The sequence below is a fragment of the Neofelis nebulosa genome, chromosome 12, assembly GCF_028018385.1.
Source record: "Neofelis nebulosa isolate mNeoNeb1 chromosome 12, mNeoNeb1.pri, whole genome shotgun sequence".
NCBI lineage: Eukaryota > Metazoa > Chordata > Mammalia > Carnivora > Felidae > Neofelis > Neofelis nebulosa.
Genome location: NC_080793.1, coordinates 38,715,416 through 38,739,796, shown reverse-complemented (window position 1 = coordinate 38,739,796; position 24,381 = coordinate 38,715,416). Strand labels below are relative to the sequence as shown.

The following is a 24,381-nucleotide window of genomic DNA, read 5'->3' as shown; positions in this document are numbered from 1 at the left end:
ATTTGGTGGAAGAAGCCAGGTGCAAAATTGGATTTACTCCACAGTTAGAAGCAGCAGTCTTTGCCCAGTGCTGTTTTTTCACTACCGTTAGTGGTAGAAAGGCAGTACCATGATCACAAGGTGCCTTTCTGGGGCTCAGCAGCTGGCTTAGGGATGTAAATGAACTTACTTTCTTTCTTTCTTTTTCTTTCTTTCTTTCTTTCTTTCTTTCTTTCTTTCTTTCTTTCTTTCTTTCTTTCTTTCTTTCTCTTTCTTTCTTTCTTTCTTTCTTTCTTTCTTTCTTTCTTTCTTTCTTTCTTTCTTTCTTTCTTTCTTTCTCTCTCTCTCTCTCCCTCCCTCTTTCTTTCTTTCTTTCTTTCTTTCTTTCTTTCTTTCTTTCTTTCTTTCTTTCTCTCTCTCTCTCTCTCTCTCTCTCTCTCTTTCTTTCTTTCTTTCTTTCTTTTTCTTCCTTCCTTCCTTCCTTCTTTTCCTTTCCTTTCCTTTCCTTTCCTTTCCTTTCCTTTCCTTTCCTTTCCTTTCCTTTTTGTTTCTTTTTTTAAGATTTAAGAGAAAAAAATTTTTTAAAGTAACCTCTATACCCAACATGGGGGTTGAGATCAAGAGTCACATGCTTCACTGACTGAGCCAGCCAGGTGCCCAGGAGTATAAACAAACTTCTTGACATGTGCATTTCCAGGCTTCTCTTGTGTTGTTTGAACTGAAAGACTTGGGGATGACCAGAGACACTTTATTGTGTTTCTTGTACTCTAAAACTCTGGTCTGAGCATATAGGCCCCTTCCTCTCCATGCCGCCCTTCCCCCCCAACCTTTTTTTTTTTTTAATCTCTGAAGCCTTGAATGTGCACACAGACGTTGTTTAGTTCTGAGGCTTTAGAGTCAACACCGAAAGTTTTGTTTTCTCCTGTCCAAGGTGAATTTTGTTTTATGTAATCATATTTTTTTTCCAAGTATGCAAATGGAAGTTCTTGTAAATTGAGATATACTCGAAGGTACTGTTAAGGAACCATCCATGAAGTGAATCGTTATGCAGTTTGCACTGTAAAATCCTGATATGAATATTTCTAGATTTCTTATTAAGAAGTTTTCCTGTATTTAGAGTACAATCTGTTCATTATAACTTAATAGGTAGTGGTTTAAGAACATAGAATCTGTAGTCAATTGCCTGGATTCACATCCAGGCTTTACCACTTACCAGCTTTATGACGTTGGGCAAGCTCTTGTAAAGTGAGGGTAACAATAATACCTACTTTTAGGTAGGTACTTTAAAGGGTTGTTTAAAAGATCCAGAGTTAATACATACAAAGTGCGTAGAATCTTGCATGGTACCTGGTAAGTGCTTTTTAAATGTTAGGGGCTGTTATTATTGAGCAGGATTTATCTAGGGCATTGTGCTAGATAACAGACTCCAAGAGGGTCTAAAGCCCAGTAGCTGCCCACCAGAGGTTTGTGATATTGTTGGGGACAATGTTTAGGAAAAAATTAAAGATTAAATCTACGTGCGGTCACTTGTGCTTGGTGTCACACGATAGAGACAGATGCTATGTAAGAGTTCAGAGGAAGGAACAGGCCATCAGGAAAGCTTTAGAGGTGGCCACTGAGCTCTGCCTAGGCCACCAATGAAGAATTCTAGAAAGGAAAATGATCTGAGGGGAGAGAAGGAAGGCGGGGAGTACTTGGCAGGGTACCTTTGGCCTGTTATATAGGATTAGAGGTGGTGGGAACTCTAGTTCTTTTCTAGATGTAATCTAGGAGTGTAGTTTGATTAAACCACATAAGGAGATTAGGAAGCCTTAGTTTTCCTGACTGGGGATGGTTCCATACACCTTATATGCTGCCTAGAATGGATCTCTTTTGCTGGTGTGAGGAAGAAGTGAATTCTCTGGAGGAATTGAGTTGGAAGGGCAGTCACCTGGGTTCACACCTCCTTTCTGTGCTATATCTTTGCAGTATGACTTCTCCTTGGAAAAGAAAACTATTGAGTGGGCTGAAGATATTAAGAAAATCCAAGAAGCCCAGCGGGAAGCAGAGCGTAAGGCTGAGGAAGTAGAAACTAAAGTGAATTCTAAGAGTGGCCCAGAGGGCGACAGCAAAATGAGCTTCTCCAAGACTCACAGTACAGCCACAATGCCACCTCCTATTAACCCCATCCTTGCCAGCTTACAGCACAACAGCATCCTCACCCCGACTCGGGTCAGCAGCAGTGCCACGAAACAGAAAGTTCTCAGCCCACCCCACACAAAGGCAGATTTCAATCCTGCTGACTTTGAGTGTGAAGAAGACCCATTTGATAATCTGGAGTTAAAAACTATTGATGAGAAGGAAGAGCTGAGAAACATTCTGGTAGGAACCACTGGACCGATTATGGCTCAGTTATTGGACAGTAACTTGCCCAGAGGAGGCTCTGGGTCTGTGTTACAGGATGAGGAGGTCCTGGCATCCCTGGAGCGGGCAACCCTAGATATCAAGCCTCTTCACAAACCCAATGGCTTTATAACCTTACCACAGTTGGGCAACTGTGAAAAGATGTCGCTGTCTTCCAAAGTGTCCCTCCCCCCCATTCCTGCAGTAAGCAATATCAAATCCCTATCCTTTCCCAAACTTGACTCTGATGATAGCAATCAGAAGACAGCCAAGCTGGCAAGCACTTTCCATAGCACATCCTGCCTCCGCAATGGCACCTTCCGGAATTCCCTAAAGCCTTCCACCCAAAGCAGTGCCAGTGAGCTCAATGGGCATCATACTCTTGGGCTTTCAGCTTTGAACTTAGACAGTGGCACAGAGGTGCCAACCCTGACTCCCTCAGATCTGATCTCCCAGATGCCTTCCCTCTCTGTCTTGTCTGTGTGCACAGAAGAATCATCACCTCCAAATACAGGTCCCACGGTAAGCCTTTTAAATCCCTCTTGGGGAAAAAATTCCCTCCGAATTAGAGCTCCAAAGATTTCTAAGTTCTTTTTTATTTTATGTTTATTTTTGAGAGAGAAGGAGAGACAGCATGAGTGGGGGAGGGGCAGAGAGAGGGAGACACGGGATCAGAAGTGGGTTCTGCACTGACAGCAGAGAGCCTGATGTGAGGCTCAAACTCATCGCGAAATCACGACCTGAGCTGAAGTCAGACGCTCAACTGACTGAGCCACCCAGGAGTCCCCAAAGATTTCTAAATTCTACCTAACAGTTGTCACCTCACAATCTTCTTTTTAAGGTTTAGGATAAGATGGGACGTGGCTGTATGGACTTTGCTTATGTATGTTCTGGTTAGTTTCCTGAGGTCAAAGGAGTGTTAGTAACCAGGAGCTTGCCTGGTTAACGTTCGCTTGTTCCTACCTGCATCTTTTTGGTCTTTCCTTCAAAAAGATAATGTATATCATGCATGAATGGTGTTTTTCTGATTACTTTGTTTCTTTCTCTGCTGCCTTTTTTTAAAAAGGCTTTCTTTCTTTGTAACTTTTTATTTACTTTTTCCTACTTTATTCATTTTTTTGAAGGTTGCTTGGTACTCCTCATTGTATCTTGTCCCTGCTTTCCTCTTTCCTTCTCATTCTGCCCAGAAGGTTGGTTCTTGTGTGTACTATAATTTACCTAACTTGGTTATGGTTCTGCAGACTGCGTGGTGCCTTAGTAACTGGGAGATAATTTGAATCAGAAGTCTGAGCAAAAGGTAGAAATTTGTCACTTTTAAACCTGCAGATTTTATTTATTTTTTTATTAGAGAGAGAGAGAGCATGAGTTGGGGAGAGGGGCAGAGAAAGGGGGGGAGGGAGGGGAGAGAGAGAGAGAGAGTGATAGAGAGAGAGAGAGAGAAAGAGAAAGAGAAAGAGAAAGAGAAAGAGAAAGAAAATCTTAAGCAGGCTCCATACTCAGTGTGGAGCCATACTTGGGGTTCTATCCTACAACCCTGGAATCATGACCTGAGCTGAAGTCGGGTCAGATGCTCGACTAAGCCACTCAGGTGCCCCCAAAACCTTCAGATTTAAATCCTGTAATCCCCTTTTTTTTGCTCACTAGTAAGAATCCCTACAAAGGGAGGGAGAAGGGAAGGTTGGAATTCAGATTAATGTTGAAAGATGGATTAATGATAAAAGTTGCAACTTGTATTACACTGAAAATCTGATTTTGTCATATTCAAAAAAGTTGTAAGTCCTTTGTCATAAAGGGTAGGCTTTTGATGTGGTTTCAAGCAGCACAGAATAATACATTGCGTTCTAGAATAGAAATCCTAGAAGTCCAAGAACTTTTGGCTATACCAGCTCACAGATTTTTTAAATGACAACATATCAAGAGACTATTTATTTAGAGCCAGAGAGGAGCCTGATTATATTAGTGGAATATCTGTCAGAGACCATAATAAGCCTGGTATTAGCTGGTAGAAAGATGAGCCTTGGGATACTTTACAGTAAGTACCTAAAGTCCCAGCAGTGGCATTCTTGGTAAATGACTGTCTCTGTGAGTGCTCCCACTGTCATAGAACTCACTTTTGTTTATAAACTTCCATAGACCTTGTCCCAGATAAACTTTTTTTTAAGATTTTATTTTTTAAGTAATTCTCTGTACTCAACGTGGGGCTCAAACCAACAACCCCGAGATCAAGAGTCACATGCTCCACTGACAGCCTGCCAGGCACCCCCTGTCCCAGATAAACTTGATAGTGCATGACACTCTAGTGTTATATCCTAGGAATGGACTTCATCCTAATTCCTCCTGGTCCGGTTTTGGGCCCTGGTCAGGATTCAATGTATGCTGTGGAGAAATTAAAAGCACTCTGGGAAAGATTAGGGATCCTCAGCCTCAAGTCCCCCACCCCCAACCCCCCTTAAAATTACAGTGACCATTTAGAGACCAAAGCTGATAAACTAAATGGTTCTCAGACCAGAACGCCTGTCATTCTCTGACCCACCTGATTGTGGAGTTTCTTTTGGGCCCATCCATTTCAGGGTGGGAAGGGGACCTGCTTCTTGCTGGTTTGGGATTTTCTGCCTTCAAGGGGCAAATAAACAGAACTGAAGTTCTGGTGTTTTTCTAAGGAAGTCATGGCCCTTATCCCCAAGAAGCAAAGCCTGATTTCCATCCTGGCCCTTGATCTTAGTGTGAGTTTTTGAGGCCCATGGTGAGAACAAAGCACTTCTCTTCAGGATAGTTAGTGACTTGAGGATGGGGGAGGGGAGTAAAGGAGTTAACTGGCCTGTATACACTGTTTATATAGGAACTCAGGGAAGTGTTCTTGGAATTTAGTTCTTGTTGGCTATTTTAGGCCTGATGTTTGGGTCTCACTTTTCAGATTCTGATTCCATGTTTTAGTGTTTATATAAACTAATCTTAGAAGTTGAGAAGTCTATGGATTAGCTTTAGAAGAATAATCTTGTAATGCGCCCTTCTTCTGAGACCAGCATAGAACTGCCTGACCTAGCCCTAGCCATGCTTTTCTTACTCTATGTCAGCCTTTTGTGGACCTGGCTCTGCTCACTGGTTAGTATCACTCTGCCATTGGGGTTCTCTTTCTCTGGGTATGGATACATTTCTTACTCTTACACAGTTGATTCAGCAAAATACTTTGCCTTTTCCTTATACTTCTGAATTTACTAATTTGGCCAGTAAGCATTAGTAGTGCCAGTTTGCTTTGGAAGTGTATTTTATTATTTAAAAAATACATATTTATTTGAGAGAGAGTGTGTATGTGCAGGAGAGTGTGTATGTGTATGTGCAGGGGTGGAGATAGAGGGGAGAGAGAACTGTGAGATCATGATCTGAGCCAAAAGCAAGAGTCAGATGCTTAACTGACTGAGCCACCCAGGTGCCCTCCAAAAGTGTATTTAAAAATTTTTTTGACATATACTCTCTTAACTTTTATGTGTTCACATCTGTTTATCATTTCTTCTGTTGCCATTGCTTTAATACTTACAAATCCTTCTGTTGTCTCTAGATATTTTTTTTAATGTTTATTTTTGAGGAGGGGGGAAGAGACAGAGAGACAGAGAGAGAGAAAGAACACATGAGTGGGAATGGGTCAGAGGTAGACACAGAATCCGAAGCAGTCTTCAGGCTCTGAGCTGTCAGCGCAGAGCCCAACGTGGGGCTCGAACTCCTAAACCGTGAGATCATGACCTGAGCTGAAGTTGGCCATTTAACCAACTGAGTCACCCAGGTGCCCCTGTATCTCTAGATTTTTTTAAATGAAAATTAAAAAAAAAATTTTTTTTTAATCTTTGTTTTTGAGAGAGAGCAAACGAGCATGAGTGGGGGAGGGACAGAGAGTGAGGGAGACACAGAATCCGAAGCAGGTTTCAGGCTCTAAGCTGTCAGCACAGAGCCTGATGCGGGGCTCGAACCCACAAATTGTGAGATCATGACCTGAGCCAAAGTTGGACACCCAACTGATTGAGCCAGCCATGCGCCCCTAAATTTTTTTTAATGTTTTATTTTTGAGGGGGAGAAAGAGAGAGACAGAGAGCATGAGTCGGGGAGGGGCAGAGACAGAAAGGGAGACATAGAATGTGAAGCAGGCTCCAGGCTCTGAGCTGTCAGCACAGAGCTCTATGTGGCACTTGAACTCATAAACTGCGAGATCATGACCTGAGTTGGATGCTTAATCAACTGAGCCACCCAAGTGCCCCTCTAGTTTTTTTTTTTTAAGTTTGTTTATTTTGAAAAAGAGAGAGTGCATGTGTGTGCATGAGTGAGCCAGAGAGGGGCAGAGAGAGAGGGAGAGAGTGAGAATCCCAAGCATGCTCTATGCTGTCAGTGGGGAGCCTGATGTGGGGCTCGATCTCATGAATTGTGAGATCATGACCTGAGCAGAAATCAAGAGTTGGATGCTTTAACCGACTGAGCCACCCAGGGGCCCCTATTTATTTTAAATTACCTATTTATCTCTGCACCCAATGTAAGGCTCATGACCTTAGAGTCATGAGTCACATGCTCTACTGATTGAGCCAGCCAGGCACCCCAATCAAGTCATATTGAAAAACAGTAGCTCCCTGACTCACCACTCCCCAGCTCCAGTTTTGCTTCCTTTAGTTAGGCACTTTGGACTCTTTAAGCTATTTCTGCTGGGATTTATCTATGTATTTCTAAATAAAGTGCTTATGTTGCTTTTTCTAAATTAATTTTATTTTACTCTTTCTTTTTAGATGTTTATTTTTGAGAGAGCACAAGTGGGGGAGGGGCAGAGAGAGGGACAGAGGATCTGAAGCCAGCTCTGTGCTGACAGCAGCGAGTCTGATGTGGGGCTCAAACTCATGAACCACGAGATCATGGCCTGAGCCAAATTTGGACCCTCAACTGACTGAGCCACCCAGGTGCCCCCTAAATTTATCAATTTTAGACAGTTTTATACTTTGTTATAGTTGAGGATTTAGCTTTTATAGTAGCTCCTCTACCTTCTTCCTATAGCTTCCATCATAATTATATCACAAAACTTGGTAAATTAATGGTGCTGTTCACATTATTATGATTGGGTAAATATTTATTGTCAAATTCAGATACTGTATTGTGATATATATATTTTTTTAATTTTGCAGTTTTTTCTCATAAATTACTCCATTTAAAAAATTTGCAGTTTGGGGCACCTGGCTTGCTCAGTTGGTAGAGCATGTGACTCGATCTCAGGGTTGTGAGTTCAAGCCCATGTTGGGGGTAGAGGATACTTTAAAAAAAAAAAAAGTCACAAAAATTTTTTGAAGATTTTTTTTTTTTAAATATTCTCTGCCCCCAACATGGGGCTCGAACTCACAACCCCAAGATTGAGTCACATGCACTATGGACAGAGCCAGCCAGGTGCTCCTCTGCATAGTTTCTTTGTATTTGTTTCCAGTTTTGTCCAAATGCTCCAAGAGAGCGATCAGAGACCCAATGATAATTTTCTCATTCTGACACATCCAAACATACTGGGTAACCTATCAGTTTTGAGTCCTTGAGTGTCCAGAAATGTCTTAATTTTAACCTTATGTGCTAATGATAGTTTGGATGGATTTAGATTTCTTAGTTGAAGATTGTTTCCCTTTAAGAATTTTCAAGACATTGTTCCTTCTCTTTTTAAAGAAACTTTATTGAAGTATAAGCTCCACTGCTTTCTAGCATTCCTGTGCTTCTCTGTGTTCTTCCAACCACCACCTGCTCAAATAGATTTTGGGATCTTCATTTCTGGAGATTTGAAGTTTACTCATGGTGTGCTGTGCCTTGTTCATTTATTGTGCTACTAGGCCCTCCTAGATCCTTTCATAAGGCTCAGCTCAGTTTTTAAAAAATCTGAGATTTAAAAAAAAATTTAAATCCAAATTAGTTAAGATATAGTGTAATAATGATTTCAGGAATAGAATCTAATGATTCATCACTTTTGTATAACACCCAGTGCTTATCCCAACAAGTACCCTCCTTAATGCCCACCGCGCATCTAAGCCCATCCCCATACCCAACACCCCACCAGCAACCCTCAGTTTGTTCTCTGTATTTAAGAGTCCCTTATGGTTTGTTTCCCTCTCTGTTTTTGTCTTATTTTTGTTTCCCTTCCCCTATGTTCATCTGTTTCATTTCTTAAATTCCACATGAGTGAAATCACATGATATTTGTCTTTCTCTGACTTATTTTGGTTAGCATAATACGCTCTAGTTCCATCCATGTTGTTGCAAATGGTAAGATTTCCTTTTTATCACTGCGTAATATTCCATTGAATATATATACCACATCTTCTTTATCCATTCATCAGGCGATGGATATTTGGGCTCTGTCCATACTTTGGCTATTGTCGATAGTGCTGCTATAAACATGGGGGTGCCCGTGCCCCTTCGAACCAGCATTTTTGTATCCTTTGGATAAATACCAAATAGTTCAATTGCTGGGTCATAGGGTAGTTCTACTGTTAATTTTTTTGAGAAACCTCCATACTGTTTTCCAGAGTGGCTGCACCAGTTTGCATTCCCACCAGCAGTGCAGAAGGGTTCCTCTTTCTCTGCATCCTCGCCAACATCTGTTGTTTGAGATTTTTTTTTTTTTATTAATATTTTGTTTTCTCTTTTTCTGGAATTCCTGTAACTGGATATTGGACCTCCTTGACTGTTGTTCTAATGTGCTATCCTTTTGTTTCCTGTCCTTTTCTTTTTCTTTAAAAGAGGAGACTTTTTAGGTTTTTATTTTTTAAGTAATCTTTACACCCAGTGTGGTGCTCTAACTCATGATCCAGAGATTAAGAGTCACGTGCTACTACTGCCTGAGCCAGCCAGATGCCCCTTATCTATTTGTCTTTATGTTTTACTTTCTGGATATATCTTTGACTGTCTTATAATCATTTTTTAAAAATCTCACAATCTTTTAAATAAAATTTTACTTTACCATACTTTAAATTCCAAGTGCTTTGTCTATTCTCTCTCTTGGTTTGGGATCTCTGGCTTTGTATTCACATTTAAGAGCGAGGCACTTAAAAAAAAATCAGCAGAGGGGGAAATGTGTGTGTTGGGGTGTACTTGCCAATCACTAAGTTTCACTGTAGGTTGAAGGTTAGTAGGCTCTGGGGGGCTCTGCAAAGTGTCAACATGTGAAGGTTTTGGAGGCTTACAGTTTCACCTGAGAATTCTGCTTGAGGGTTAAGGAAGGTTGGGGAAGTCTGGTGTATAGGATTTTTACTTAAATTCCCTCTTTGTTCTTATAGCTCATTTTGTCATATGCCATCCCTTGTATCCATATTTTAGTGCTAGAGACTGAACTTTCTGCCCCCCTGAAGAGGGTGAGGGTCAGGTGGGGAAGGTTTTCCCTGAGGGTCTTATCGCTCTAATCACTCACTTTGTGTCCTTGCCTTATCACAACAGTACCTGGTGCTTCCAAATGCTGAACCCCTCTCAGGAGTTTTGAAAGGCTGGTGGACTGTCTCTTCTTTCTCCCACTTACTTATAACTTCACTGCTTCTGCTAGCATTCCATGTTCTAATATTTCATTGAAATATATTGTCCACTGCTGTTCCCTCTTTTTTTGACCTTAAAGATTAATAGTTTTATTATCATTGTAGTGGGTTTTGGGGAGGGAGAATCAGTGTCAATTTGCTGTGTTAAATTCCCCCTTTGAAATCCTAATAGACCAGAGCACCTGGGTGGCTAAGCATCTGACTTGATTTCAGCTCAGGTCTTGATCTCATGGTTGTGGGATTGAGCCCTGCATCAGGCTCCATGCTTGGAGCCTTTTTAAGATTCTCTTTCTTCCTTTCTTTCTGCTCCAACCCCACTTGCTCTCAAAAAAAAAAAAAAAAAAAAAAAAAAAAAATCCTAATAGACCTCCATTTATTCAACAATTGATGAGCAGGGCCTGTAAACACCAATACTGTGATGTGATAAGTACTGTGCCAGCAGTATGATTAATCATATTTGGCTTTTGGTATTCTCAAGCCCAGTTAGACCCTGACCCTGAAGAGAGATTTGTTGGGACCTGCGAAGTACCAGACTGGTTTGATCCAGTCTCTGCCCTGTTGTGACTCCTGTAACTCAATGAGTGAGCCCTGTGACTAGGCTGCCAGGGGTGTGCTGTGGGTGAGATGGATAAGAGGAAACAGTGAGCTTTAAGGCCTATAGTTTTGGCTTTTCCCAACTGACTTTGAGGAAAGTATCTGGTTATAGCTATTAACTTTGAATGTCTTTCTAGGATGGGGCGGGGGGGGCGGGGAGCTGAGTTCCCTACTTCTTAAGCACACCCTCCCTCCCCCCAAAGGAAGTAAAAATTCTGTTGAAATACTTTCCCTGGTTCTTGGGAGCTGGGCTAAACTATGACCGTGTTCCATTGTGGTTTGGTCCTTAGGCCTGGGAGTGAGCAGCCTTCATGCCTTGGGCCTGAGTCATTATCAGAAGGGGTAGAAAGAGTTCTACCCATCAATCCGACTGAGGTTAATAGAGTCCTAGGGCATGTAGCAGGCTGCCTGCAGGACAGTAGAAGCAGGGCCCTGGAGTACACATTCCATTTTTTGAGGGCCCAGCCTGGTGTGGCTAATAGTCCTTCAGTATTGGCAGCTGTAGCAGGGAATTGAAGCCTTGTTGCTTGTGGTGCAGGGCAAAGGTGGAGTGCCCTCAAAGCTCTGAGCCACTGAACTGGCCATGCAGGGGAACAGCACTCGCAGTCTCTGCCCAGCCCAGGGATAGAAGCAGGGATAGAGACATTGTTGGGAAAGAGCCCAGAGTTAGGGGTGTCTGAGGTGAATGAACCTTTATGACTCTGAAGCACAACCTGTGAAAGGGATAATGGAGCCCTGGAGAGAAATCATAGCAGCCATCTTGCCCTCAGTCCCATGGGCAGCCTCAGAACTTATTTCTCCAATTCAAGCCCAAGGCATTTGAACATAGAAGGGCATGTAGCTCTTGTGGTATTTTCTTATTCTGCAAGCTGGGATGAGGGCAGAGGACAATCCAATTGCAGGTGTCTTCCCAGCTTTTCTTTTCCTCATCTGGTGCTCCCTTACCCATCTTTAGGATGTCTGGCCAGCAATCTGGCCCTTTCTACCAGGTCAACTGTTTGGGAATGTGGTAAGTGTCAGAAATAGCAAGCCCCTGGACTGGGCTACTTAGGGGACATGTCTTCTGGGGCCCCAGTTGTCTTTATTCCTGCCTGATCCTCTGGTTTCTCCACCACCAGGTCACACCTCCTAATTTCTCAATGTCACAAGTGCCCAACACTCCCAGCTGTCCCCAGGCCTATTCTGAACTGCAGACACTGTCCCCCAGTGAGCGGCAGTGTGTGGAGACCGTGGTCAACATGGGCTACTCATATGAGTGTGTCCTGAGAGCCATGAAGAAGAAAGGAGAGAATATTGAGCAGGTGAGTGGTTGGTTGGCTGGGGGTTGGCGTGGGGTGGGTGGTGAGTGGTCAGCCTGGAGAGAGGTCCTAGACCTCTGGGGCTGGAGTAATGTCCTGCTTATATCCTAGAGCCCCATCAGACTCCTAGCCCCAGCGTCCTTTCCTGTAAGTTGGCGGGACTCAGGGCAATATTTTTGGAGAAAGTAGCAGCCTCAGCAGTAGTGCTTCTGCTTTGGGGGCTGCCCTGGGACCTACGCTAGAGAAAAGCCTAGAGGAAAGGGTGCATTGGAGCCGTTGGACTGTTCTCTGCCCCTCCTGAAAGGGCACACTAGTCTTGAGATATGGTCTGATGTCTCCTCCCAGAAATGTTTATCGTGTCATAGATGCCCAGAGTGTTCCAAAATGGGGTACTGGAGACCTAAATCTTGGCATTTTGTGATTTGGGCTATTTGTTAGTATATTCTGCCCAGTCTGTGGAGTTGACATTCTGGGAGATATGAGTCAGCTGTGACAGGAACTCCTTTGAAAAATGGCTACTCATGTTTAGAAGGGTATGCCTGTCTTTTCAGCAAATAGTCACCGAGGTCCTACTGTGTTGGATGCAGTTCACAATACAAATTCAAGTCCTATCCAGGATCTAATAGCCAGGTGGGAAGCAGACGTCACCCTTACTGGCTTAAGACTCTTGGGAAACTCAGGCAAGAGTGGTGATAAGTGCTCAAACCTTTTTCTTTTTTTAAGATTCTCGACTATCTCTTTGCACATGGACAGCTCTGTGAGAAGGGCTTCGACCCTCTTTTAGTGGAAGAGGCTCTGGAAATGCACCAGTGTTCAGAGGAAAAGGTAGGACCCTTTGTGCCTCAAGGGAACCCTCTGGAAAGGAGGGACAAAGTAGTGTCTCCTGTCCAAGAATCACCTTTCCCTACTAGTGAGTGCAGGCAGAGGTAGTCAAAATACATAATTTCTTAAGTGTCCAGACAGCATTTGGATAGTTGGGGTTGTTAGAGGCTTGAAGTATTGGGTTGAAGATTATCTAGAGTCCCAGGGAAGGGAAGGGGAAATGACCTGGGCAAAAAGCCATACTTCTGGATGACTGAGGAGATTGCTAGTCACTTTGCCCAGCCTGCTTCCTGGGTTCAGTATCCTGCCTTGAGTGTGGATTTTGGTTAGTGGGATGCAAATGAGACAGCAGGAGTTGGAACTGGGCATAGTTCCTGAAGGATGATAGGCTGTGGCATCAGCCTGTCTGCCTGGCTTCCTCTACAGCCCCCTTGTGCTTGTTGGGGGACCTCATGAGGCTCTGGCAAAAAATGCAGACTCCCCCAAGCAGCCCCCTACATACACATTCCTCTACCCTACTATGTGGCCAGACCCCTTTCTTCAATCTTTCTTCTCTTTTGTCCTTTAGATGATGGAGTTTCTTCAGTTAATGAGCAAATTTAAGGAAATGGGCTTTGAACTGAAAGACATTAAGGAAGTTCTGCTACTACACAACAATGACCAGGACAATGCTTTGGAAGACCTCATGGCTCGGGCAGGAGCCAGCTGAGACCAGGCGCTGCGTAGGCCCTGCCATGGAACCACCCCCGCAGGAGGCCCTGAGGATCCCATGTGTGGGGAAGGAGAAGGGACACACTTCCCGATTTTCTTTTGGGGGTGGAAGGTCAGGCGTGGAGACTGTGCTTGCCAGTCTGAGCTGGGGAGAAAGTAGGGAAGATTTGGGCATGTGAATGCCTCCAGAACTGCTCTGGCTCCTTCCATATTAAATGTATTTGTATTTTGAGAAGTGACCTTCCCACCTTGGCCCTCCAGAGAGACTTCCCTGGTCCTTCTGGGGTCTGTATGTCCTCAGCCGAAACCTGGCCCAGCTGCCAAAAGGAGTCAGGAAGAAGGGGTGGGAGGGCCAGACTCTGCTGCTTTAGGGCTAGATGCTTCCCTCCCCTGCACTGGTGGACTGAACTCTGATCCAGGTTGAGTGCAATTGAAAGGTTCTTCCAGGGTTTTTTTTTTTTTTTCTTTCAACAAAATCTTAGTGTTACACTGGTTCTGCAATGTCTCTGAGGTGCAAAAAAATGCCCTTTTCCCCATGGGGCGCTGAGTTTGCCTCTTCTGCCGGGCAGTTACCATGCTTCCCTGCCCCAGCCTGTTTCTTTTGGCTTGGTTTGGACCACAGTCCTCTGCTACCCAGGATTTTAGAGCTCCCTTCTCTTGGAAGCAGTTGTTGGTTTAAGAAATCATCAGCCCCTTCCCAGCACATCGAGTGGGGAAAAATAGGCTGCAATTTAGTAGCCCAGCACTAACTCCACCTCAGTTCTCCTTGGAGAACAGCCTCTCCCTCCAGCCCCCTGCTCTAGGATGACACAACGAGTAACACCTAGTCATAGAAATCAGTCTCTTTCGTTTGTTTTGTATTATGTTGTTCATCATTAAAGATCTAAATACAAAGGATATACCGTCTTGAATCTAAAGTAATTTGCTAACTATTTTGATTCTTCAGAGAACTACTAATAAAACTCTAAAAGGTATGTTCTGCTGTGATAATTTATTGCCAAGTGCTGTTTTACTGAGGGGTTGGGGTGGGTGGTGAAGAGATTCCTGCTTAGATTTGCTGCTCATGAAATAGGAGCTAACTATTTTCTGTCTTTTTAGTACTTTCTTCCCACTGTAGGCCTTTGGTACCCAGAAGCTGGCCCTGCAGTCTGCCCTGGGTTTTGGTTTGCAGAGGCAGACCCAGATGAGGATCTGTTACAAACCTGATGTAGCTCAGTCTCTGGAACAAGGACATATGCCTTCCTGCAAGACTGTGGAGGTGAGACAGGCTGGGCCTGTGGTGTAGTCACTCAGAAACGAGGAAGTACCTTTTCCTGTGAGAAGCATCAGGCGTTTATGTGCTGTGTGCCACAGGCAGAACTGGATTCAGACTGTTTCATCAGCTCTCAGTGGTGCTGTTGTAGCTGAGAGAACTAGATTCCTCCCTGAAGTTTCTGGTCTTTATACTTAATGCCATCCTGCAGTCCCTACCTTATGCTCATGGCTGGGAATGGGTCTAGTATTTTGAGTGATCATGTGAGGAGAGACTGCAGTCTTTTGGCCAGGAAAGAGGCCGCCCTCTAGTGCTCAGATCAGGCAAAGGGCGGCAGGGCTGCAGTGTTGTTGAAAGCCAGTTAAATGCTTCTATCCTCTTAATTAAGCCTTCCTTTTAAAACCTTACAAAGGTATCCTTTCCCTGTAAGAAATTGAAGATTCACACATTATAGTGGGCATCTGGGCCAAGGCTGTGACACATGAATCTCAAGTTTGACCCAGGAGGCCCTAGTAAGTGATGGACCAGTTTGTATTTGTATTTGTCTTTGTCTTGAGCCTCTTCCTGATGAAAAGATACATAGCAAGGAGGACTCATATGAAGGGGTGTGTAAAAATTCTGCTTCAGATTCTCAAGACTACTGACTGGAGCACTCTGTGCCAAGATACTACTAAACACAGGCTCTTGAGGTAGTAGACAGTCAGGGTCATGTTAAAGTTAACACTAGGAGATGGACTTGCCTGAGATCCTCCCCTTCAACTTTGCCACGAGAGGGCGTGACAGGTGAGGACTCAGGAGCCAGGAACTGCCTGCCACAGGAGCATGGGTGCTGTTAGGGCTTATAATAGGCCAGTCATCCAGCATAAGGCAGAGATGGGAAAAGAATAATGCAGTAATATGAACACTCCCTTCTGTGTCTGGATTGCAGGAAGGGAGGGGAACTGGGGGTATAAAGCCTGTCCCACGTATGCAACCTAAAGCCCAAACCAGTCTCCAAGGGCTGATGGGGCAGAGCTCACCGAGCCCCCACTACAAGCCACCAGTGTTTTAGTTTTTGGCTAAGTCTTGAAGAACAGAATTCATCTAACAAAGCCCCTGAGTTCAGCATGTTTTCTTCTCCAGCTTGTGGCCTTTGGCATTTACATTACCACTGACCTCATCTTCTGAGCCTTAAATTCAGAAACATCTACAAGGTTATTAGACCCAAGTGTGTTTCCAGACAAGAGGTCAGTAAGACAAATTCTCTTCTAGCCCCAAAGAAAAGGGAGGGGCATATTGTTTTTTTTTAGGCTGCTCTGTCCTTCCTTACAGATGGCCTTGTGCTTGAAATTGAGGGACAGAGTCTTGGTCCTGAGAGAGGAGCTGGGGCCCAGTCAAGGCCATGTGTGGCTAGGGAAAGGGTAGCCTGAGAAGTATCAGGGAGTGGGTCTGGTATCTGCAGGGAGGACCTGGCAGAGGCCCCTTCAGCACAGGCTCCTGAGCTGCCATCACCTCATACTGGGTCTTACTCTAAGACACCATTGTTCTCTCAGGGGCGGTGGCTGGCCTGTGGCAGGCCAGATATAGCTGAAGCTGGCTCCTCAGACTCTGGATGCACTTGGATTTCAGAGCCATGATTTCATCCAGCTGGGTCACAAAATCTTCAAAATCCTGAGAAAGGAAACAAAGGACAAATGGAGCTTTTGCTAGCCTTCTCTCAGGATCTGCTTTTCTAGTCCCTTCGCTTGCAAGTTTTCAGAGCCCAGGTCCATCCTTCAGCTGGAAAATCTGCAGGAGAGTCACTATGGCACAGGGTGAGGCTCATTTCTCTGCATTTGAGAAACTTTTTTTTAAGATTTTATTTTTAAGGGGCACCTGGGTGACCTGGTCCATTATGCATCTGACTTCAGCTCAGGTCATGATCTCAACAGTTTGTGGGTTCGAGCTTCACATCAGGCTTTGCGCTGACAACACAGAGCCTGCTTGGGATTCTTTTCTCCCCCCACCCCCTCCCCTGCTCAAGCTTGCGCGCACTCTCTCAAAATGAATTTTTAAAAAAGGTTTTTATTTTAAAGTAATCTCTACCCAATGTGGGGCTCAAACCCACAACCTCAAGAGTTGCATGCTCCACTGACTGAGCCAGGTAGGCACCCCTGCATTTGAGAAACTTCTATGAGAGGTATTCTACAGGACAGAGGGTTGTTTTTGTGAAAGTACCCCTGGTTTGCATGTGGTAGGTCACTTACTGTCACAGGGAGGGGCCCTAGCAAGTCAAGAAGGCAGAATGGCAGGCAGAATGGCACAGGATAGAGGCTGGAAACATTTTAGCCTGGAAACAGGGAATGTAGTACCATCTCTCACCTGTCCTTGCGCCCCCCTTGAGCTATGTCAGAGGAATGGCACAAGGCCTCCTAGAGTAGGATAGCAGACCTTACCCCACACATAACTGCAGCAAACAAGGATGACCATCAAACTACCCACAGGCTAATTCCCAAGAGTCCCTGAGGGTCTAGCCAAGGCCACTTACATTAAGAGCCAACTGGCTCATTAGGGTCTCCTCCTTGAAGCCCAGTTTTGCCATTTCATCCAGCTGTTCCTGGTGTGCTCGGATGACCACCTGCCTGGAAACACCAGAGGGGACAGTGTGATCCTCTGGGCCTTCCATCTCTCTTGGGCAACTTTTGGGAGCTGAGAGCCTTATTTCCAGGACTTATTTCTGCCCAAAGTGGTCAAAGCTTTGACCAAGGCCAGCTCACCATCACCTCCTCCCCTGTCACCTGTTCTTAGGGCTTATTTAGGCACTAGAGTATACCAAGAAGATACCAGGAAAGAGGCACTTCTCAAGCTGTCCCTGCCTCCCCAGCTACACTGAAGGACAGGGATGAGTGCTCTTTACAGGAGCTGCCCATAGCTTCCCTGCCAAAAGGTTCAAGGCTGTGACCACTGGAGGTGACACACTTGGCACGAGGTAGAGCCTGCTGTTTTGCCTGCCATCATCTCTCCTCCCTGGGCGTCCAGGGACCAAAGCAGGGGGTTTGAGCTAGAAACTGGAGGATCTGCCAGGTTCCTCTCACCTGTGCATCCCTGCACGTCCTTTTCTTTGTCCATTGCTTTGGCCTGGAGCCAAAGCGAGCAGCAGGCACACAGCCGGCCTAGATATCAGGAGCCCTAGCAAAGGGCTGTAGCCTCTGTTCCCACACACCCACCCTGCCCTCCATCTCCCAGCCTCTAATGCTGAGAGGGGCCCTGCTTGATCCCTCTGCCTTTTTTTCTCTATGCCTCTGTCCCATCTCTTTTTGCTGCACCATCTACAGCATCCTTTGGGGAAAGCAGTACAAACCACTAGTCCCTCTGTTTTTGATCAACTTCACCATTTTGGAAGGTGGCCAGCCTGTCTTGGTTCTGCGGGCACAAGGCTACAGCTTTTGCATCTCTGGGCAGCACTTCAGGAATACAGACCCGACAGAATGAAGAGGATTCTGAACTTACCACAGGTGACAGATCCTTCTTTCTCCCACTCAAGTCCCAGCTTTCCCAGACTCAGGGTTCATCCACCCTGGTGGGCCTGCTCCCATACATTTTATTCTTGCTCTCCATGTCAGGTGCATCTAGGCAAGCTCCCTTGAAAAGCCGGACAAAGCCTCTCTAGTCGTAGAATAGCTCTGACACTGAGCCAACAATAGCCATTCCCAGGACAGACAAAACGTTAACCTGGGGTGGAAGTAGGGGTGCCGGAGGGGCTCGAGTCTTGGGGAGTGTCCAACTTACTGTGCATGCCCCAGGGTGAGCTGATGGACTTTTCCTGCCGTCTCTGGAGAGCAGCTGGCGATCAGGGGAGAGCCTGGCCTTGCTAAGCATCTTGGGATCAGCCTGTATTTGAGCCATACGACGTCTGTGTTGGAGCAGGACAACTTGATGGGGTCTGTGGACAAAGTCAGCTCCTGCCAACCAAGACCTGTTGGATGTTTTCTTTCCTGGGCCCAGGGCTGGTCAGCCATATCACTACTTTCTGTTTGTGGGGTGAATATAGGCCCAGGGTGGGGTCCTCCAGTATGTATGGTGGGGAAGGGCTTTCCTGGGAAACCTTGGGAGCTGTTCAGCTCTGTGTCCTTAGCATCAGCATCATACTGCTGGCTACCCACATATTCCTGGGAGAAGAGAGCAGTCTCTGTGCTCTCGCAGACCCCTCCTAGGTCGGCCTCACTTGTGGGTAGCTTGTCTGGGGGCTGCTGACGGATGGGTGATGGGGACAGAGCTGGAAGACCACCACTAGGCTTATTGTCAGGGGGAGATGATGAGAGCCACAGGTGCCCAGTTGCCGAAGAGATTGGCAGAAGTGCCTTTTGATCATCAGATGACACTGTGTGGTCCACAGCTGGTCCCCCTGTGTCCACTGCCGCTAGACTATGCACAGGCCCATCCTGGGCCAGCTGCTCCAAGGAAAGAGAGCCCTCATTGTCTGTGTTCTCCAGGAGGGACACAGTGAGGGGAGCCATCACTACAGAAGCATATTCAGAGCATGTGCCTGATTCCCCTTTAGAGTCGTCGTCTTGGTATGCGTAACTGTTCTTTGCTGTTGGGCTGTCTTGTCTGACTTCTTTCAGAGGTGTACTGACTGTGTCTCTTTGGTCTGGAGATCTTGCAACTGCAATGTGGGATAGTGAGAAAATGAAACCATCTGCCTCCAGGGATGGTGAAGTACCCTCGGCCTGCCCAGGAACCTCACTTCTGAAGGCATTCTGTCTGAGATCAAAGGCTGGGCTGCCACCTCTTTTCTGGCCATATACAAACTCTACCTGTGAGCAGTAAGGCTTCTCTGCCAGGTTGTCTCTGGGAGAAGGTGCTGAGGAGGCAGAGTCCTCCTCTCTGCTCCAGTCCAAAGGTAACTTACTTGGGCTGTGGCCACGATTAAGTGCTGCTCTTCTGTGGCTTGTAGGGTCCCTGGAGTACATCCAGCTTCCAGTTAGACACTTCTCATCACCATCTGTCCTGGGGTTAAAAAGCAGACTTCGCTGCCTTTCAGCCACCTGCTCCTCAGGTCCTTGTTCCCTCTGATGAAGGAAGAATGAACCTTCGCTATTCTCTAGGGTGTTTCTCTGCTTTGTGGTTCTCTGACTGGAGACATGTGAAAAAGAATCTTCACTGAAATCGCTGTCATCAAGGTCCTCAGTTTGGGCTCCATCCTGGCTCTCAGAGTAAGAGCAGAAGGGGGGAGGGGTCTCCTTCTGGAGCTGCCCCTCTAGGGGCCTGTACTGGCATAAAAACCTTTCCAGTGGTTGGTACTTTAACTTCTGCTGGAGGAGAGGCGGCTGCTGGAACTGCTGGTGATAAAAGCGCAAATGTTCCTCCCTCTCCTTCTGGTGTGGAGGGATGTCTGTCCGAGCTTCAGAGGCAGACCTGGCAGGTGTGCTCCCCTTGCTGCCCTGACTGTATTCTGCTAAGTGGTGGAGGTTGCCAGCGGAGAGCTCAACTCGTGACACAAGCTGCTTCTGCACTGGCTGCACAGTCTGCACTTTCTTGCACTTGGAGGGCAGTTTGCCATGCACCGGGTCTTCTCCTGGGCCAGGGGTCCTGCTTCCCCACCTGCGGGCAGCTTTGTGGCTCATTTGAATTTTCTCAGAGCACAATGAGGCAGACTCTTCTCTTTTTTTGACTGAATGTCCAGACCATGTGGCTCCCTTCACAGGGCTAGTCTGAATGACCCACTCTTGGTGAAGACTCCCTCTGGATCCACCCCTTTTACTGGGAACTTTAGGTACAGGAGCAAAAGGGATATTGGGTGGGCGGTTTGCCAGAGGATGAGCCTTCCCTCTCATGGAGCCAGGAGCTGCTGTGAATGACTGCTGAAGTCCCAGCTTGACTTTTTTGGGAGAACACTTATCCCCTGGCAGGGCCACAGGGGAGCTCTGGATTCGTTTTGGAGAAGAGTTTTCAGAGGTCTGATTTCGACTGGTAGCTGAAGCACAACATTTAATGCCTTTCTTTAGTTCTTTGACCCTGTAAATTACCATTTTATGTTAAATGTGTATTCCTGTATGCTCCTTAATTCCTTTTCTATATTTTTTAAAAACCAAACAAAAAGTATTACAAAAAAGACGAGTGTATTCTCTGAGGATATAAGCATATACCTAGCATTCTGTGATCAGAAGTTTTGGAAATCACCTCAGTCCCATGGGATAGGCCAGAGGAGCCGGTCTTGGAACTGCACTACATCCATGTAGGGCCCATGCTGTACTTCTTGAAGGTGGACCAACTCAGGAGCCTGGTGTCTACCACTCACCTGCCCACTTTTCCTGCAGCCCATCTCCTTTCAGGCTTCTCTAAGAAAATGAATTCCCTCAAACTTGCTAGAACTCAGGAAGCAAAACCTTCTGGAAATAAGCAGTCTGTGCTAATTCCTCTAAAGGAAAAGTGACCTGTCTATTCCTAGGGTTTCTCAACCTTAGCATAGTGGTATTTGGGAAACCAGATAATTCTTTGTTGTGGGGAACTGTCCTGTGTTGTGCCCTATGGGATGTTTAGCAGCATCCTTGGCTTCCACCTACTAAACGTCAGAAGCACTTCTAAGTCATGACAATCAAAAATGTCTGTAGACATTGCTAAATGTCCTGTGGGAGGCAAAGTTGCCTCCTAGGTAGAGAAATAGAGAACCGTGCTCTATTCCACATGGGAATTTTAGAGAAGATGGAAAAGCCAGAATTAGGTCTCTGCTAGGATTTAGTTGTCAAGTTCAGTCTCTTACTCTGTGATATTTAAAAACACTGTAGGAATTTATAATTACAAGGTGACATCAAGTAAAAATGTGACTGTCCAGTAGTTTGTAGATTCTTCATTAAAATCCCTTAGGAGGTGGGGTGTCCAGCTGGCTCATTCGGTGGAGTATGCGACTCTTGATATCAGGGTCATGAGTTCAAGCCCCACATTGGGCATGGAGCCTACTTAATTAAAAAGATATATTTAAAAATCCTCTAGAAGGGAGTACTACTTCTACTTGGGGGCTCCCATAAAATGTCTCTTCCATTATTTTAAGTTTATCCATTTATTTTGAGAGAGGCCGAGAACATGAGTGGGGGAGGGGCAGAGACAGAGGACTCCGCATTGCCAGCACAGAGCCTGATGCAGGGCTTGAACCCATGAACTGTGAGATCATGACCCACGCTGAAACCAAAAGTCAGATGATTCAACTGACTAAGCCACCCAGGTGCCCCTCCATTGTTTTGGTTTTAATCCAATCATTACTGGTAGCCAAATGACACCTGGTCATTTCTGAAAACCAAGATCGTAAGTCTGACAATGAGACTTCATTTAAATCTTACCTTTAAGTCTGAGAGCCAAGGAAGACAGGCAACATAGCTAAGCAAAGAGATGTAGTATGTGACTAAAGACACACGAATTGTATCCACGGGCCTTTGTTTAGGTGTTGCAGTAGGACATACAAGCAACGGGCTGAGAGGTGCCACGGTAAGTCTAGATGGTTCCATATTACTTCCTATTATAAAAATCTTAAATATTTTAGTTTAATTAAGAGAGAAACACCAAAATTTCTCACTAGGAGTCACAGTAAATAACTATAGACAGCTGAGTGCCAGAAGGAATCCTACAGGTAATTTGGTCATTGATGCTAACTGCTTCCAGTGTACTTTTCATGTCACCAAAATCACAACTATCAGTGAGCTCTTCTGATACATCTATTAGAACTATGGAACTTTATTTCTGGACTACTTAGCAACATTCTTCTAGGCCTCATTTAAGCACCTAAAATAAATGGCTTTCATTTATTTTTTTGAGAGAGCGAGCAAGCACATTGAGTGAGTGAGGGGCAGAGGTAGAGAGAGAATCCCAAGCCCCCTCCTTGCTCTCAGCATGTAGCCTGACTCAGGGCTCTGTTTTATGAAATGTGAGATCATGACCTGAGCTCAAATCTGAGTTGGATGCTTAACCAACTGAGCCATCCAGGTGCCCCTCATTTATTTTCAGTAATGTATTAGACTGTTTCAAATGAAGAGAATTCTATTATACTTTTTCCATTCTCTTTAAAGCCAAAATTATTTCAAATAATTTTGCAATTATACTTAATACATCCCTATGAGAAAGGGTTATTTTCATCTTCCTTTACTGAGTCACTAAATGAGGAGATGGTCTTGTTCTCTGCTTCTAATGATGAAGTTCTTAGTCTAAGCAATTGATAACAATGTCTGTGATTTGGAGAGTGAGTGGGGTTATGAAGCAAGTTCAGCTTACTGTTAATAACTGTTGAAGCTGGGTAATGGATACATGGGGGTAAAGAATTTCCAGCCATACTGGGTTTTTGGAAACAAGTTTGGATCTTCTCGTATCTTCTATCTGATCTCAGTTCATGAAGTAGCCTTTCCTCTAGCAGTGCTAGTGAGCAGGCATTAGGAAATCATGCAATAAAAGAAACCTATTTTGGGGACCTATTAGTATTACCATTGGTTAAATTAACACATAAATTAAATTAACATATTGAGTAGTCACTGTGTGCCCAGCATGTTGGTAAGCCCTTCACACATATTATCCTCACTGATTCCATGTAACTGTTGTATGATGTAGATGCTAATATCCCCTGTCAGATAAGGAAACTGGACCCAAAACTTATGCCCAAGACCACTCAGCTATTTTGAGGCAGAAGTAGGATATTGGCCCAGATAGTCTGGACTCCAGAGCTCTTGTAACCACTGTGTAAAGTATCTCTCCTATCTAAATGAGATGGTACACAGAGTGCCTCACCCTGACACCCAGGAAGAGTTCCTCCTTTCATTCACAAATATTTACTGTGCGTCTACCAGGTAAAGCACTGTCTGAGCAATAGATATGGTAGAGAAAAAGATAAGGTTTCCTGTTTTCATTGAACTTAAATAATACCTCACTTTTCCTTCCCAATGAATTTCATAAAATGCCATGGATACTAAAGATTCCTCAACAGTAGTAAAAAAAAAAAAAAAAGAAAAGAAAAGAAAAGAAAAAAGAAAAGCTTTCCCTCAAATAGTTTGTTAACCTTGGAGAGGAGACAGCTTCTGGGAGACCACAGAAAAAGATGTAAGACAGGACCAAGCAGCAAAGCAGCAAAGCAGCCAGAGGAAAGAATGGAAATGGTAGCGTCTTCCTCCATGGTAGGAAACATATGTGACCACAGAGTAAGACATGGGGTGGGGTTGGGGGGACCCTGGCAGATACCAAAGTCACCCCAAATATATAGTCAAAGGTGCTGGCTTTACCACCAATTCCCAATGAGCCCTTTTAAAATTCCTGCCCTTCTCTGGGCTCAATTTATCCTTCTGTAACATGTTATATCTGGGTTGCTCTCTTCTGGACCTACAAAGTTCTAAGTGTCTCTGCTTTGACAAGTAACATGTATTCTATCCCTTACGATTAGGGCTGAGGCTAGCAGGAAGAAAACCTTGAGCCTTCAACTCCAAAGAAATTTCATTTCCCAATAGCCATTTAAAAATCACCAATGGAGTTGTCTCCTGAACCGGGGAACGTGTCCTCTTCCTCTTGTCACATTTACACTTGTAAAATGGCAAGGCCTACCAGGTCCCATTCTTCAAATGACCAACTGCACATTCCCCTTTGGTACTAGGATCACTGCCTCAAGAACAGGCTTCTGGAGCTCAAGATCAGACCCCTATGTGTGTATGAGACCTGTACACACGACCTGCTACCTGAGAGCAACTCACCGGTCAGCATAACGCAAGGTATTCAGAGTGTGTTCAGTGGCCACGTGGCTTGGCGAGATGTTGGCAATCATGCATGTTTTGGCATCACCGATGAAAGAATCCTTCAGGACCTGTCCAAAACAGAAGTCAGGTCAACAAAGT

At 45.0% G+C, this 24,381-nt stretch overlaps 2 protein-coding genes across 5 annotated transcripts in view; one reads left to right on the top strand and one right to left on the bottom strand.

Moving 5' to 3' along the window:
• Window positions 1-14,285, top strand: part of UBAP1 (ubiquitin associated protein 1) — a 65,177-nt gene extending 50,892 nt beyond the window's left edge. Inside the window, exons 4-7 of the mRNA XM_058695104.1 lie at window positions 1,948-2,883; window positions 11,599-11,781; window positions 12,502-12,603; window positions 13,169-14,285. Of these exons, the coding sequence (XP_058551087.1) occupies window positions 1,948-2,883; window positions 11,599-11,781; window positions 12,502-12,603; window positions 13,169-13,309 (1,362 nt within the window). The 3' untranslated portion in view covers window positions 13,310-14,285. The remainder of the gene's footprint in view (window positions 1-1,947; window positions 2,884-11,598; window positions 11,782-12,501; window positions 12,604-13,168) is intronic.
• The window catches only part of KIF24 (kinesin family member 24), a 76,799-nt gene continuing 66,565 nt past the window's right edge, over window positions 14,148-24,381 (bottom strand). For all 4 annotated transcript variants that reach the window (XM_058695094.1, XM_058695093.1, XM_058695090.1 and 1 more), the window contains 4 exons: window positions 24,241-24,350; window positions 18,311-20,539; window positions 17,070-17,163; window positions 14,148-16,213 (listed from right to left, as the gene is read on the bottom strand). In XM_058695094.1, the coding sequence (XP_058551077.1) occupies window positions 16,073-16,213; window positions 17,070-17,163; window positions 18,311-20,539; window positions 24,241-24,350 (2,574 nt within the window). In that variant the 3' untranslated portion in view covers window positions 14,148-16,072. The remainder of the gene's footprint in view (window positions 16,214-17,069; window positions 17,164-18,310; window positions 20,540-24,240; window positions 24,351-24,381) is intronic.